The sequence below is a fragment of the Thunnus maccoyii genome, chromosome 21, assembly GCF_910596095.1.
Source record: "Thunnus maccoyii chromosome 21, fThuMac1.1, whole genome shotgun sequence".
NCBI lineage: Eukaryota > Metazoa > Chordata > Actinopteri > Scombriformes > Scombridae > Thunnus > Thunnus maccoyii.
In genome coordinates this window covers 8662025-8679004 of record NC_056553.1, presented here as the reverse complement: position 1 = coordinate 8679004, position 16980 = coordinate 8662025, and the positions used below count along the sequence as shown (strand labels likewise).

The 16980-nt window shown below is 41.3% G+C and overlaps 1 protein-coding gene across 2 annotated transcripts; it reads right to left on the bottom strand.

The window, feature by feature from the left end:
* Positions 1 to 374: 374 nt before the first annotated feature.
* On the bottom strand, positions 375 to 10240 carry prpf4bb (pre-mRNA processing factor 4Bb). Of its 2 annotated transcripts, none has more exons than XM_042399823.1 (16): positions 10137 to 10240; positions 7890 to 8010; positions 6371 to 7509; positions 5897 to 6070; positions 5462 to 5620; positions 5125 to 5206; positions 4733 to 4931; positions 3523 to 3596; positions 3298 to 3388; positions 2991 to 3138; positions 2704 to 2841; positions 2463 to 2616; positions 2252 to 2366; positions 2018 to 2169; positions 1802 to 1888; positions 375 to 1619 (listed from the first exon to the last, which is right to left on the bottom strand). In XM_042399823.1, the coding sequence occupies exons 1-16, from the start codon at positions 10193 to 10195 to the stop codon at positions 1416 to 1418; spliced, it is 3096 nt and encodes a 1031-aa protein (XP_042255757.1). In that variant the 5' UTR covers positions 10196 to 10240; the 3' UTR covers positions 375 to 1415. The 2 variants fall into 2 exon arrangements, with proteins under 2 accessions (XP_042255757.1, XP_042255758.1); XM_042399824.1 differs by having other exon boundaries at positions 7929 to 8010.
* Between the last annotated feature and the right edge of the window lie 6740 nt (positions 10241 to 16980).

The window sequence follows — 16980 nt, the reverse complement described above, 5'->3', positions numbered from 1 at the left end:
TGAAGGGTACAGTTAGTCCCTCCACTGCAGAGAGGCTGCATGAGAGCCATAAATTGTTCCAACTGGATACAAGAGAGACCGTTTTTACTTTTGATGCTCTGAGGCTGCAGCTGTCTTAGATGAAAACAATTTTTTTCTCCAAAGAAATACACCACCTTTTTAACACTCCTGTGCCATCTTCAGACTACACTTAGAGGGGTGCACGGATCTTATCCAGAGTATGTCAAAAGCTCTTTTAAGGACGGCTTCCAACCTGTTATCAAATCTGTACACATGTTCCACAACTGTTTCTCTACATATCAAACACTTCACAGCTTTTTACATTATCAACTTCACCATGCCAACATGTTGGGGATAAAATGAAGAACGGGGGGTTTGGTATACAATAGGAAACATTTTATTACTAAAAAGTTGTCTTATACTGAAGGTGCTCTTTCAGCAGTGTTTCCACAACTATTCTTTATTGAAATCACAAGATTGTTTTTTACCACTTAATGGAAAAAACAAATGAATCATACATGAAATGGCAGTAACTATGGACTATATACAACAATGGGAGAAGAGGGTCACAGGTGTGGCTTCAATAGGCCAGCATTGTTAGGTGTTTTAACAGACTTGGCTCATACAGGAGGCACTTGAATCTGAGAGCCTTAAGAGCCAGGTCCTAGCCAGAGTGCTGGAGGGAGAGGAGGGTAAAAAACATGGAAATGTCCAGCAACAGAAAACAATGACTACCTGCTTTGAGAATAAGAAAATCTTGTTCAAGGAGTACATAATATGCATCTATTCCTTCAGCTCAGACCTCAAGGCCTGGGAACTTGGTTAGGGGTGGGGGAGGGGGGAGGGGGTTGCTGTCACATGTGGGACACTGATGCACATACAGAGCATTTACACAGGCCTGCACCACAGAAATCTAGAGCACAAAGGGTGCACATTCAAAAGCATGCATCGCCCCACAATGAGCAATGTGGTTAAAAAAAAAAAAAGAGAAGATGTATTTAGACTTCTGCAACTACGACAAAACTCAACTGTCTGCTGCTTGAGATTGTTAATGCAATAGACATACAGTATTTACAGGAATTATATTTTTCTTTTTAAACATGTCACTCCAATGTCAGTTAAATAAAAAAAAAAAAGTCCATAACTGCATTGCTGGGTATGAGGGGAAAGTTTACAATGATATTCGCAAAAAAATCAATGTTTTCAAGAATGGCTACCATTTCAATGATCTATTTACAATAAAACACATTTTTATGTATTCATAAACAAAATAATGTTGAGGAAGAACAAAAATCCATGACATTCTGAATAGAAGTCTGTGGGTTGGCTGCCTCACTGAGTTCCTGTCAGAGCTGGTTTAGTGGTTGGTTCTCCATCTGCTCTGGGAGTGTGGTAGGAGGGGGGAGTTCTGGGTGTCAGATCTTCTCCTGGATAAAGGGGTGCTGCAGAGCCTGGTTGATGCTGATGCGTTTGGCTGGGTCCAGCATCAGGGTGCCATCTATCAGGTCCTTCAGCTGCATCACCTTCTTCCTCTGGTCCTCAGGCAGTCGCTGGCCTCCAATCATATCTGTCAGCAGGTCTTTGGTGGGGTTGATGGTGCTCATCACCGTCACCTTCTCCTAATAGGGCAGACAGAAAAAAATCAACAATAAATAATGACATCAACTACATCACGTTTTCAGTACATGTGTAATACTGATCGTCAGATCTTAACAGCAAGTACAACAAGTTATTCTTGTTCATGCTAACAACTTTCATCGGGTTAAAAAGTCAACCGTACAAGTATGAAAGAGCACCTTACCCTTTCTGTCACTTTGTCTACTTCAATGTACAGGAAGTTCAAATTCTGATCGAAGTGCTGGTCTTTGAACAAGCCTTTGCGGATCATCTGAGGAAAGAAAACCACAACATTGCGTCACTCATAAGGTCTTGAACACTGCATGGAACAGCAACACTTCTCACTTCATCTGGGAAAGAGAATAACTGAAGAAACTGAAATCCTATGATGCAATTCCACCTTGTTCGGCATCTTGCCCTTGAGGTCCATAGCCAGTTTGATCATGTGGTTGTTGGAGGATCCGGGGAACAGGATTTTGCCGGTGTAAAGCTCATATAATGTGCAGCCGACAGACCACATGTCAATCCCGTAGTCGTACGGCTTTCCTATGACTGAGACAGAAGACATTGTGAGCGAGGTTTGAAACCGACAGATGGATGTAGAGACGTGATTTATACAAATAATGCAACTCACTGATTTCTGGAGCTCGGTAGAATCTGCTGACCAGGTACGGAGTGATATCGTTGTCAGCAACGTGCGACGCAGAACCAAAGTCACATAGCTTCAAAATGGTCTTTGACTCGTTCACCTTTTAAGGATTGACAAAATAAAGAAATCAGTACCCAACTATTTTCATCATTGTATAACCTTCTTAATCTTAATTTAAAGAGTATTCAGATCGTACCAGGATATTGTCTGGCTTGATGTCTGCATGGAGGATGTTGCATCGTTTGAGCAGCTTTAGGGCCAAGAAGAGCTGCTGACTGTAAGAGCGCACAGCTTTGATGTGGAGCCCTACGTCTTTACCGTATTTCTTCAGCACCTCTCTCAAATTCATACTGCGGATGAGAATACCACGGATCATTAACAAGTGAGGCCATCAGATAAATGATGAGGAGAAAAACAAGTGTCTCCTATCTCGGTACCTGAGAGGCTCGAACACCAGACACAGATGCTGCTTGTGGTAGAAGTGCCTGAAGAGGCGAAGGCAGTGAAACTTGTCATCAGGATCGGCGTCATTCAGCTTCTTGAGGAATTCTAACTCTTTCAAACCAGTCTTCTGCCTGTTCACCGAAAATGCAGTTATGTTATTATCAGTGCAAATTCAATTAAACTGTCCATGTGATTGGCTTTGTTGTCATTAATGTATTTCCAAAAAGGCCTATAGTTTGGAAATGTAAGAATTTTGTCTAGATAAAATGGTATGACTCACATGAGCTCATTGTTTCGGATGATCTTGACTGCCACCTCCTGGCCAGCCCTGGCGGTGTCCCTGGCTCTGATCACATTGCTGAACACACCCTGGCCAGTGTAGCCATACACATCGTAACGCTTGTCCAGTGTCTCCCCGATGTTCACCCCTGAATAACCACACGTATGGCACAGACACACACATTTGTTAATGGGAGCAAAGCTGTTTAAAATAAAGACAAAAAAAAGGTGTGAGATACTTGTTATATTAAATAGTAATAGTCCCGTGATACTGACACAAATGTCAGGATTAGGGAAGAAACACTTACGGTAGTAACCCTCAGCATCAGTCCAGTTGTCCCTGAGGTTGGGGTTCTCCTTGAAGTCCTTTCCTACACCTGCTGCTCTCATCCTGGCACTCTGCATAAACAATACAAAAAGGAGATCAGTGGATACTAAAATGCAGAAGAAATTATAAGAGCAATGCTCAGACGTTCCCAGATGTGTAGAGTTCAGCATTAAGACTCTCCACTGATCCTAACTAAAATACTTACATCAAAGTCAGCAGCAAACATATCATCCGACTCTGTAAACATGTCAGGGGCTGAGGGCTTCTTTGGGTTGGCTCCTGAAACAAAGAGCGACAATAAAACGACACATGATGAGTTTCTAGTCATCGAGCATGTTGTAAAACAGAATATCTGGAACATGTGTTTGATTCACATACTCTGCAGAGATCAAAACATGCTGCAGGGGGCAGAGACACCCAGGCTTTGGATTACAAGCCAGCAACTGAATGAACACATGACAAAAAGAAACAAAATTAAAAATCCCTGCATCACACAACTCTACATTTGTCACACAAATCAAGCAAGCAAAGACTGCTTTTCGTTTTGCCTGGACTGGGATCCTTCAGCCAGTCAATAACATGACGGTTGGTTGTCACTATGGTTATGTGAGATGGGCCAAATTGTTCTAAATTGCAGGGAAGCTTTCACCTTTAGCAGCAAAATGGACTTCCTCCATATCAGCTAAACTGACTACTGTAGCACTTGGGGGAAAAGCTGAAATTTAACTGCACTGAAAAACTCAGCCATTTTACTTTCTATGAAAATCAAACAAAAAAAATGAGAAGAGACTATTCAAAGTGATTGCGGCGTCTGACAGAGGTTTTAGTCTTTCTGTCTTGGCTCTCGTCCATGTTGATGGAAGGCTGTGACCTTCAATGACGTAGGTGAGCAGATGAAATGATCCGCAGATCCTTTTTAGAATGTCAGAGGCTTTAAAAGGCGGGTAAAGGTAGAGAAAGAATAGAGAGCAATATTCTGCAATATTCTGGGTCAGTGCAACCCCATTCTATCACAGGTAACATATTTGGAGCTACTTCAATGCTTGAGTACCACATTTTCAGTCTTATCATGCAGATATGGAGGAGGACCCGCTGACTGGTGATGGTGAAAGCACTTCTCAAAGTGTTCAGGGCGATGACTGACCTGTGCATGTGACTTCAGAGCTTTTGTATTATTCTGTACAATTCATGCGCTTAAATCAGAGGATGAAATTTAACATTTTTAGATGAAATGTATGGGTTTAATTTATTGCACATGGACACATAACATTACTCAACATTTGTCCGGGCAGCTACCAAAACAAACCAAACCCCAACCTGACTGATTCTTTGAGCTGGAGCACGCAGGTGACGGTGTGGTTCATTCAGTTGGCCTTGTATGCCAACAGATTATTGAATGGTGAGCAGGAAATTACCGTCTTTCTCCTGGGCAATGAGGTTGTGCTTGGCTTTGATGCTGGCCTCGAAGGTGTTGAGGTTCTCCCGTTCGTACTCCTTGACGTCTTGGGCTACTCGCTCCAAGATGTCGTCCGGTGAGGGCGAACGGCTGCGGGTGCTGCTCTGGGGGCTGCTGGGCTCCGACAGCATGGTGTCCTCGTTCACAACCTTGTATTTCTGTACGATGGCGGGAATTGTGAGAACATAAGAATACATCTCAAACATAGTAAGTCATGGACATTAGCTGTGTTATTAATTTCTGAAAAGAAAGATCACTATGAAAAGAATACAAACCTATATCTTCAAACACTGGGCTGATATGGCAACTACAAAAACAGCAATTTTGCATTAGAATAGGTTTAAAACAGACCTGTACAATGGCCAAGCGCTGCTGTCGGCGCTGTTCGATGAGGGCCTCTTCATCTATCTCCTCCCCATCAAAGTCCTCCAACCTGTAAAAACAAAAACGTTTTATGAAATAAACTATGTCAAGACCACAATTTCATGTTGATGGGTCAGCACATTCTGTAGGGAACATGAGTTTTATAGAAGTGCATCAACCACAGATGGTCTGACCCGTTTCTGACCTTAATCCACTACTAGTGAGATGATTAGCAAACATGGTCCAATCTTAAAAATAAATTCTTTACAGGTGATTGCAAAGTTATCAGATCAACACCCTCTGAAACGTATTTTCTTTTACTCACACTTCTTCTTCTGAGGATTCCTGATCGACCTTCATGCCCTCTGAAAGGCTGCCCTTGAACTTGTCTTCATCTCTGCTGCGCCGCCTCCTCCTCTCCCGATCACGGGATGTTGAGCGTCGGTATTGTCTGAGTCTGCCATACCTGTCTCTCTCCCCGGACCTGCAGGGCACAGATGTTGAGGAAGGATAGTTGAGTACCTGATGAAAATTCTACCTGACAAAGGTCTTGCCCCAATAATACTAGGTCACACTAAATGTAAGTTAAGGTCCAGAGGAAAACTTAAATCAAACATCCAAACCCCAAAAAACGTGAAGAATGCTTGACTAAATATAAACAGTAAATGTTTGTCTTTGCATACATGAACTGTTTTGGTTAAATATTCTCTACCATAAGCAGACACACATGATTGTTCAGTGAGAAGTGAACTGCCATCACCTGTGTCTCAGTGGAGACCTGCTCCGTCTACGGGGAGAGGAGCGGGAGCGTCGTCGTGGAGATGGAGACCTCCGTCTTAGAGGTGAGCGACTCATCCTGCGGCGAGAGGATGATCTGGGACTGTTGTCTCGTGATCTATCTCTGCCTGGCCCGACGTCTGCCCGCGGGCGCTTCCTGTGCGAACATCAGAGGAGTAGACAGACCTGAAGTGGATGTTCTACATGGTTATTTAAATAAAACTGTTCCAATGCAGACAATCCGTGAGGAACCAGAAGGAAACTATTGATGTTATCATTCATTTTGACGACTAAGCATTTCACAAAGGCAATGAATGGTCAAGTATTTGATCTTTGTACATCTTTTAGAATCAGTCAGACTGTTGTTCATTGATATGACATGTATTCTTTAAGGCGTGCCTGGCCTTTCATTGCTCTGACACATTCAGGTTATTAATAGTCATCTGTGTTCACCAACCTCAGCGGTGAGTCCTGCCTGTCGACGTCCCTCCTCCTGACGTCTGGTGAACGGCTGCGGCCTCTCCTCGGGGGGGACCTTGTTCTGGAGGGAGAATGACTCTGTTTCGATGTCCTGTCTGAGGCACTGGCTGGGGCGTGGTGAGTATCTCTGTGGCGAGGGGAAGCGCTGCGTTTCCTCATGGGGCTGTGAGGCCCTCGTCTGTGTGGAGAGCGGTTCTCTTTCCCCGATGAGGCGTCCTTCGATGGGGACTTGGCCGGCCGTTTGTCGCGGTCGGCGTCTGAGCGACTTGGCCGCTCTCGTCCAGGTGATCTGGACCTCCGGCTGACTCTTTCCTGGTTTGGTCTGTCATCCCGCTGTGGCGAGGAACGTTTGTCAGTGCGGCTACCTTTCTGCTCTCCTCTCCAGCTAGAGGGGGAGTTGGACTTCCTGGTTCTCTCCTTGGACCTGTCAGTGCTGTCGGAACGCTTTCTGTCTTTCGACCTGCTCCTGCCGTGGGCTCTGTCTTTAACACCTGTGTCCTTGGTGCTTTTGGTCACCTTGTCCTGCTTAGATTCCTTGGCAGGCCTGTCTGCGGACTTGCTCCGACTGCGACGCTTGGTGCTGGTTTTACTGCCCTCTGTTGAGTCCCGTCTAGATTTACCACCTTTCCCTCCCCTCGGAGATATGGGTTTACCTGAGCTGCCCCTTTGACGCTGTTCTCCGTTTCTGACCCTTGAGTCTCCATCCTCTTCCGATCCAGAGTTATAACCCTGAAGGATCAAGCCCATGCCTGACTGAACCTTGCCCTCCATCAACTGGCTGTCCAGCTCAGCTTTGATCATGGCCCTCTGTTTCTCCAAATCCTCCAGCAAGGCCCTGTCGTCCAGACTCGGATTTCCAGAGGAGGGAGAGGATTCGACTTTTTTGTGACTGGAGGAGCCAAAGATGACAGCACCGGAGGGAGAGGAGCCCTCTTTGCGTTTGTGTTTCCTGTGTTTATGACGGTGCTTGCGTTTACGGTCCTTGTCCTCATCGGAGACGTGCTTGTGTTTTTTGTGCTTACTACGATGCTTGTGTTTTTTCCTCTTGTGTTTACCGCCACTGCTGTGATGTTTGGACCCCTCTTGCGTCTTCTCGCCGTTAGTTTCCGCCTCCTCCTGATATGAGAAAAAAAAAACATCAGCTTGACAGTTAATTCAGGTGTCGGATCATCTGAACATACATCTTAAGATATGCTCTGAAATTTGAGAGAAAGCTTCTTCTTCCATTTTATAGGGTTACACTCAGAATCCATCAACATACTAAACTGCACTCAGCGTGAAAGTATGTGGAGGAAGGGCAGTACCCTCAAAATGAAATTATAGATGTACAGTAGATGAACTGTAAAGCAGCTACTGGACACTTGAAAACTTGCTAGTACACTACATGACAGTATTAGTTTAATGGTGTAAATGCCAGATTATCAAGCAACACATTTCAGACTGGTTAAATTTGAGATTGACATTCAACAGGTTAGATCAGAATCATGAAATCATACCACTGAAGGTATGGAGACCCCGCTGTTGTCCGCTCCTACCTCTTCCTCCTCCTCTTCTTCCTCAGACATGTCTCCGCTGTCTTCATTTCCGCTCCTCTCGTGGCTTTCCAGATCCTGCTTCCTGTTCAAAAGAGAACAAATTTAAAAAGGTTGAGCAGTCAATGACACATTAGCGCTAGAACGATAAGTCAATTAATCGGGATTAATCGGGGCTATTTAAAGGGAATTCATTAACTATTTTGTAGGGAAGCGCTGGTCTGATCCAGATCCAGATCCAGAACCGGATCTTATTAAGCTGATTAGGTTATATTCATTCAGTGACGACTCACATCAATCCCTGGCCATATGTTACCCTACACAAAAATTATTCTAATGAGTTCCACACAGTGAGGTATGCAAACTTGGACATTTGGAAAAAGGGTTCAAGGTTTCTGCAGAAAGTAATGAGATAGAAGTTTTAAGTTCAGGTATCTGTATCAGGAGACAACAGGTTGGATTGATACATCCCTATAATTCTGATAATCAAGTAATAATTTACATAGTTTATCAAGCAAAAATCCCAACCATCCACCGGCTTCAGTTTCTCCAAAGTGATGATTTTTTTCTTGCTCCTACTTCACTGTGCAGAATGATGTATGAGCAGAGTTTGACACTTAAAGGTTGTTTTCACTTTCATCTGCTGAAAGCAGAAAGTTTCTCTGCGCTCACTGAAAAGCCAGTTTTAAGGGGGCGGGCCAACGAGCAGGATTTGTGAAATCACAACTAGTCTGGAAGTTAATTCTGGTCTGATGTTTAATTTACACAAGCGTGATGTGGAAACTTCAGTGTGATGTGGAAACCTGAAGCCTCCAGTGCACAAACACTGTGAAACAACTTCACAGTGAGACATCTTGTGTCTGGCAGGTAAACATTAAGAAGAAATATACTTGTATATTCATAGATTCTGAAATTTTATAGTGAGTCAGAAGAAGTAGATTAATTTGATTAGAGTAGTAACCACAGCTGTTTTTTTGTGCAAAGAAAGCATATCAGACACACATCATTGTTCCAAGAAAAGTATTTATATAAGTCTGGAGGGAATCTTTAAATAAATGTACTATCTTTAGACTGTTTGGTCGGACAACAACAATTTGAAGACATCAACTTGAGCTCTGGAGAGTTGCGATTGGCACTGTTCACTACATTTAACTCATCAAATGAATGATCAATAAATACATGAAAAACCTTATGCATGCATCACCTAATAATGCCAACAACCCTCAGCTGCGTCCTTTGCTTGTACCGGAGCTTTCTGTTTGCTCCTCCTACACCAGTAACCATGGGCAACCAAGGCACCAGCAACACCTCTGCTATCATTTACAACAGACATCCGACCGCTACTTTCTGTGCAGTACTGAAGTCGACTTCTCTCAGTACAGTATGTAATAATTACACCACTTTCATCAAACACATTTAAAGCTATGGTTTTATACTGTTTCCTCGTGAAAACACCATGAAAACTGTGATCATGTTCCCGCATTGACCAACATTTCCAATATGTTGTGAAATAAATCTCTTGTTTGCAGCAAGTTTAGAATAACAACGTTAAAAGAATGACCTAGGTGGTAACATAAAGTTAGTTAACCTAAATCATAAGAAGAAGTTAGTCTGGTGGTTAATATAAGGTGAAGCGTGGTTACGTAATGTGCTGGATTTAGCTACAAGCTTGTAACCTTTTAAATAACAGCTACAACAGTTGGCGATAAAAGGCTTCCTGTTAGTGAACGTGGCATGCACCTGTGTATCACCTTGCAAACTTCGCTGGTTATCTGTCACTCTGAGAACGACCGCCAACACGATTATCAATCATTAGCTCGGATGTGCTAACCGATCTTAGCAAACTTGAGAGCTAGCAGGCTAAGCTACATCCTCGACTCTGTTATACACAATGTACAGATCGTTATTTGCTGCCAAATCATAAGGTTTGGCTGTGTGCGGTGCGACACGCGCATCGTATGGAAGAAAATGCACAACTGTAAGGCAAAGATACGCTTACGTATACTATCTTTTTTAGAGAAACTTAATGCTATGTGAGCTAAAGAACATTAGCTTGATGGCTATTAGCGTTAGCCCCGGCAACAACGTGAAGCTGCGGCTCTGCTAGTCTCCACATTTCTAACTGACGGGGTGGTTCGTTTTTGTTTTCGAAATCGGAAAGGGTTAACACCTTGTAATTAAAAATATCTAATATTAAATGAAATAACTTACACGTGTTCGTTGCCATTATTCATTCTACTGGACGCGATATCCATCTCAACGTCGGCCATTTTGCTTAGCTGAGGGTATTTCGTCCACGCAAAATAAACGCCGTCAAAAAAAATCTCAGCCGCCCTCTGCTGCACTGGCGGCGCACTACAATCACAGTTTTTCTTTTTGTCCACCAGGGTGTATCCATGCACCATACGGGTTTGTTTCAAGGCTGGCAGTGGTGGAAAGTTACTAACCTATTTACTCAAGTACTGTACAATTTGGAGGTACTTGGACTTTACTTGAGTATTTCCATTTTATGGTATTTAATACTTCCACTCCACTCCATTTCAGATGAAGATCTGACACAATGGATAATATAACAAGCTTTTAAAATACAACACATTGTTACAGATTAAATCAGTGGTTTCCAACCTTTTTGGCTTGTGAAGTTGTGGAGTTGGGGTCACATTTCAGATTTCACATTTCCCTTTGGAGGGGCCCAACCCCTAGGTTGGGAACCACAAGACTAAACTAGCTAACTGTATATATAAAGTAGTTCAAACTAGCTTCACCACCAGCAGCTACATCAGTAACATGCTGCTCTAACACTGATGCTTCAGTATTAAGGTTTTTCTCAGTTGCTTTGGCTCAGTTCTCGATCGACAGTTAAAGTCGTCAAAACAATATGTGAAATTTTTCACAACATTTTGTGACTTGTGCACAACAGAAAGAGCGTTTTTCATTCACATCAGAAAAAAAGGAGAAAAAAGTTAAGATTGAAAGTTCATTCTTGACCCTGGAAATAGTCTTTGACATTGTTTGGTGAACTAATATCTACTGTGAGAGATTCCAAGAGACAAAGAACAGAAAAGCACCAAGTAAGCTATAAATAAAAAGAAAAAAGGAAAAGGTGGTTTCCCAGTTGCCTATACCACAGAATGGCCCTGGAAGTCAGTTAGTGGATCATGTGGTTTTTGAGGGCCCCTCATGCAGAACTTTTGCTTCAGAATGCTCAACTTAATGTAAGATAAATAGTAAGACAAGCAGCTCATTTTGGGAGAAACAACCTCTATAAAAGAATATATTTCATGGCATCAACAGAGATTTTAAACCCAAAGATCACTACAGAAACATTTTCACAATGTTTATCGCTGTAGTGAAACTTTCAATATGTAAAAACACACAACTATGGGGAGAACGTTTTAACTCTGGTTGTATTAGCTGCCCATTTAGCAGGGATCTGGAGAGGAAAAACCTATCTTTCCCAACTTTTACTTGCTGAACAGTTCAATTTTATGCAGACACAAATAATTCAGACTCATATTCATAAAACGACAAAATCCCTCTCATGCAAAGAACAAATCCACTATCAGAGATGTTGATCCTTAACCACAAAATGTGATATTTAGTCGAAAAGAGTGAAAATCCCAAATGCTGAATCTGATTTTGCCTCGTATAACATTTAAATCATACCAGACATTAGCTGTGATGCAACCAGTTGCAAAAAATGTAAAAAAAAAAAAAAGAAAAAAAAAAAGGCTCCTAACACTGCTCAGTGAAACATTCAAGGATGCAGAAGCATTCAGGGGGCGGTTATTATCCATGCTTGACAGTTTTATTTGAAGCAGTAAATTGTGTTATTGGGAGGCACCTGTGGTTGCTTATTCACAGCAGTGTGAAAGTGATGGAGGCGTGTAGATACTGCAGGATCATTGTTGACATCCTGGCAGATGGGACAAGAGCATCTGGCAGATGACGATCCCGCAGGTGTTACCGTTATTATCTCGTGTTTTGACGACATCTTGCTTGGCGTATAGACTAAAAAATTATCTTCCAAAATATATAGCAACAAAAGCTAACTCAAAATCTCATTGGAATTTAGTTTTTGCCGTAGTTGTATACACCAGTCCCCCTCAAATAAATATATATACGTATATACAGCACTAACAGAAGGTCTGAGGGCTGTAACTCACAGTCTGAGGCTTCTGCTGTTCAGAGTATCTCAGATTTATTTAGTAAAGTTGCAAGCTGGAGGTCTCACCGCAGATTAAAGTGTCGGTCATGGAGACATTAGATATTCCATTAGTAGAGACCTCTGTCCCAGTGTGCCCAGTAAATCATGGACATACATACAGTAGGTGGTGAATGCTGCTGTGCAGTCTGGTGCAGAGACGGACTGACTGTGTACATTACAGCTTGTGATACATTGTGTTATGTAACCTTGTAGACAACAAAATGCACAAAATGCAATACATAAAACCCCAGCAGGTCCATCGGTGGATCTGTTTTTATAAACTGGTTTTGTGCAGTCAAGCATTGTCCAAACACACAAATCCTTTTGAATTCCAGTGTAGATCCCATCTATAATTTTCCATATGATGTAATGGTGCAGCCATAAAAAATGTGGGTTTAAACATTTCATTTAGTGTGAGTAGCATCATATAGCTTAACACTCAATCATGTGTTTTTCTTATTGTTACTTAAAGAGCCCTTCCAGACATGTTTTAAGATGTACATAAAATACTCGAATTTAAATAATACTTTGTGTCTAATATGTATCCCCCCAATTATCTCGTTAAAATCCTTAAAATGACATCTGCTTCTTCTCCTCTTCCAGAATATATGAATATGCACAAATAATTCATTTCAAAAGTTTAAGGCCATTCTCAGTGTTTGTGCACTGGAGGCTTCGAGTTTGCACATAAGTTTAAGTTGAATACTAGCCCATGATTGGCTCTAAACTGGTTGTGATGTCACAAATCATGCCTTAAACTCTGATTTTTTTGGTGAGCACAGAGAAACTTTCCCTCTTCAGTAGATGAAGGTGAAAACAGCCTCCTAGGATCAAACTCTGCACGTACATCATTCTGCACAGCGAAGCTCAAAAATCCAACCGAAGTAACAACAAGCAAATCAAACTTTTGAGTGGAGGGGGACTTTAACTATTACAAGACATGGACAAAAGTTTTTCTAAATTAAAAAAAAAATTAAGAGTTAAAGGGGTTAAAATCAGCACATGATTTCATGTCAGTTTGTGCAGAAAAAAAGTGTGATAACATTACTGATGGAACAACATTCGTAGAGCCAGCTGCGTGGGTGTCTTGATGCCCCAAAACTTGCAGATCTGATTTATGGCTTTAGAGGCTGGAACTTGGATTTCTATTGAGAGGAAATAAAGCAAACAGACATTAGGTCTGCCTTGACTCTGAGGGCCTCTCGTTCTCCGAGCCTCACTGGAGACACAATAAGGATGGGGCCATAAAACATGGGTTCCAACAGATGCTCATCGAAAACAACCACAGTCCATTACAGAGCCTGTTAAAAACACTCAGGCAGCTTGCTAACCCACTGTCACCCATCCCCTGCACTCATCATCGGGTTTTGTTCTTCTGGTGTGGATGAGGACAGAATTATGGCTTAAAATGACTTCCCCCCCTTGCTCACACAGCTCACAATGCTTCTCAATGAAAAGGGAACGCCTGATTCCATCCACGCAGATGTTCTCTGCGCCCTGACAGATGTGTCTATCTTTATGTTTTTTCCCTTCTTTTCTGCTCCTTTGCTTTATGAGCCTTTTGATGTTTGATTTTCTACAAGAGAACAGGGGCTGACACGGGATTTATAAAGAAGCAGCAGGTTTGGGAGTGCAACCTAAGCATACGGCCTTGTCGGAGGATGAGATTTATGTTTGCTTCAAGGGAAGGGGTGAGGAAGCAGATTTGCTGTGAGGTGTGAGCTACCACAGCAGAACATTTATAAAACCAGGGGATCATTTTTCTGTTGTCATTACAGGTCTTTTAAATGAGGAAATCCAAGACAGTTCTTGTAATTTGGGGCAGACTAGGACATCATTCGGAGCCTGAGTGGGGACGTCTGCGTGGACACCATCAGTGCAGGTTGAGGGTGTGGTAGTTTGGGGATCGGCAGTGAGTGAGGGACAAATTAGAAAACAGGAGCTGTAGAAGCCCTCATTTTCCTCCTCTCAACTGCATACTTAAACACGGGTGTAAAACTTTACTTGAGTGATAATCAAGGCCCATAATGTCAGCCTTTAACTATGCTGTGGGTCCACCGCCCAGGTTACAAGGTAAACATGCACTGTAAACTGGAACTCATGTAACATATGTTGTGTAGTTTATCTTGACTTTGAGAAAAGGTTTTTTAGCAGATGTCATCAAAACACACCATGTTGCTCTATTGTTTTATTGGGCAAATTAGAGTTTTCTCAATCAGAACTCACTTCAGTCAGGATTGTCAACTATCTAATTTTCTATTTTCAATAACCTAGACGAGTTATTAACCATCTGATGATGCTTAACTATGCGTGGTCATGTAAAACCTGCCCAATTTGCTGTTAGGTTTGTTGACCATATAAACAGTTTTAATGGAAATATCAGAAGCTTTCATCCATGTACACATAAACATATTTTTTTGTCTTTCGTGGTCAGAAACACAGACTGTTAACTATTGGAATAAACAGCTTTGCTTTAGATGTTTCCTCTTGGTTTCTTTTTAGAGATGAACACACTCATAAGCAGCTGCATCTTTCTCATTTGCATATGCTGTGTACTAGGATTATACTTACACTGTGTTACTATCTGGTCCCATATTTTCAGTTCTTTCAGCCTTATACTTTTACTAATACTAATATGATATAATTGTATTTTTGCAATCTAAGAATAATTCCTGTCAGATCAATGGCAATTTTTATATTTTGACGGCTAATTTTTAAGTTTACATATTCTCTCAATCTCTACCTAGTTTGATACCTTTTCTGTTAGAAATCCAATGTCTCGCATATGTTTTGTTTGGTCTTATTTATTTTTCATGAGTACTTTCTAATCTTTATAGATTTCTATTAAATGTTTTACTTGTTGTTTCTTTATGCTCTTGTTTGTTGTTGGTCAACTGTGTGCTCTCTTAATAGTTTTCCTGGTTTTGTGTAAAATATTGCTCCATTTCTCAATGTAAACATTTTTTGTCGATAAGGTTTGAATAAAATATACTATATATGGTAAATACAAAACAGTGAAACATGATCCTTCACTGGGTTGAGTAGTGAAATGTATATTTGATAGGCATTAAATGTCAAAATGGATGGACAATAGTACTATTTTGCAGATAGAGAAATGTCATCCGGCTGATCCATTACAACAACAACAGAACATGCTAACAGTGGACCGCTAATAACTGTGAACTCCATATAAGCAAATTAAGATGAAAAATAACAAATCAGAGATGGCAGAAAAGACCAGAACATACACACTGTCAATCAAATATTTGATAAATTGGCACTTACTTACATTTGTCTGTGTAATGTCTCAAATGTTGTACTTTAAACCCTGACCCAATAACTGCTAATGCTAACCATGCAAAATTTCATTCTTAAACCTAAAACTAGATGCTAATCTTAATTTATAAAGTACAGAGTGGTAAAATGTATTCCGTTTTAAAGATTTTTTTCATATTCTTTTATCCTGTGAGGACATTTTAACACACACAGACAATTTGGGCTTTTACCTGATGATACAAAAAAAAAAAAAACAACTCTGAACAATTTCTCCTGCTCTCATCTACTTTTCCTCTACTTTTACTGGTCGTCAGCTCTGTCAGAGAAACAAATGTGTTTAGAGTTCTGCATGGGAAGGAGGGTGAGTGGGCAAAAGTCTATTTTTCCATTTAAAGTTTACTCTTTGAGAGGAATTATGTTGGAATGAGGCAGTGAGGCAGAATGTGCTGACTCTGTAAATGTGGCCAAACCACAGATTGAAGCCCTGCTCAAAACAGACAGATCCTATTATTACACTGGGGGAGAGGGCGCTTTCTGATAATAATGAGGCTGTTTCCCCGTGTAATACAATCATTCTCTAATCATATGTGCTTAAAATGAAATGTGCAGCATACAGCATCTCCACACTCTAACTATAGTGTCACTAAGAAACAGATTATTTCACAATATGTGTCACTGTTTTTCTAATAATTTCAAGTTTGGGATGGCCTTTTTTAAAAAATACTTATCCTTGTATTGGCTTTACAATTTGAAGACTTCTAATAAATAATCTTTTTACCTCAATTAAACCTCAATAAGTGGGTCCAAAGATGTGGCTTATCAGAAAACATGTTGGGTAACTGTTAAAAGTGAAATGAAACTAAGAACTTCATTGTTCATTTGTTTACAGGACTGATCATTTTGAAGCATCCACTTTGCTACTTGGCTATTTGTTTTTAGCCACGTTAGCGGCTCTAGTGAAATGTTGGTCAGTCAGTCGGTCAACAACTCTGATCCAGACTAAAATATCTCATCAACTGTTGGATGGATTTGTATAACATTTGCTACAGATATCCACGATCCCCAGAGGATACATCCTAATAACTTTGCTGATCCTCTGACTTTTCATGTAGTGCCACGAACAGGTCAAAGATCTCACTTCCTGTGAAATATTTTGACATCTATTGGATTGGACGGCACAAAAATGTTGTACTGACATTCACGGTTCATAGAGGGTGAATCCTGATTACTTTGTTGATCCCTTAAACTTTCAGCTAGCGCCACCATGAGGTTGACATTTTTGTTTTTTAGTGAAATGTCTTGACAACGTGACACTCTTATCCCCGTCTGGATGGACGGGGATTGTATCATTTGTATTGGTGAACATGGTGCAACTGTAACTGCTAAACATCAGCCTGTTTGCATTGTCATTGTGATGTTAGCATTTAGCTCAGTGCAGCCTCATAGAGCTGCTAGTGTGGCTGTACTGCATGCCACTCTTGTTTCTCTCAGATATCTCTCACTGGATTTCAGTCTGATTCTTTGTCGCTGCCCAATGAGATCCAACTCAGTCATTAAACAACCACTATATAT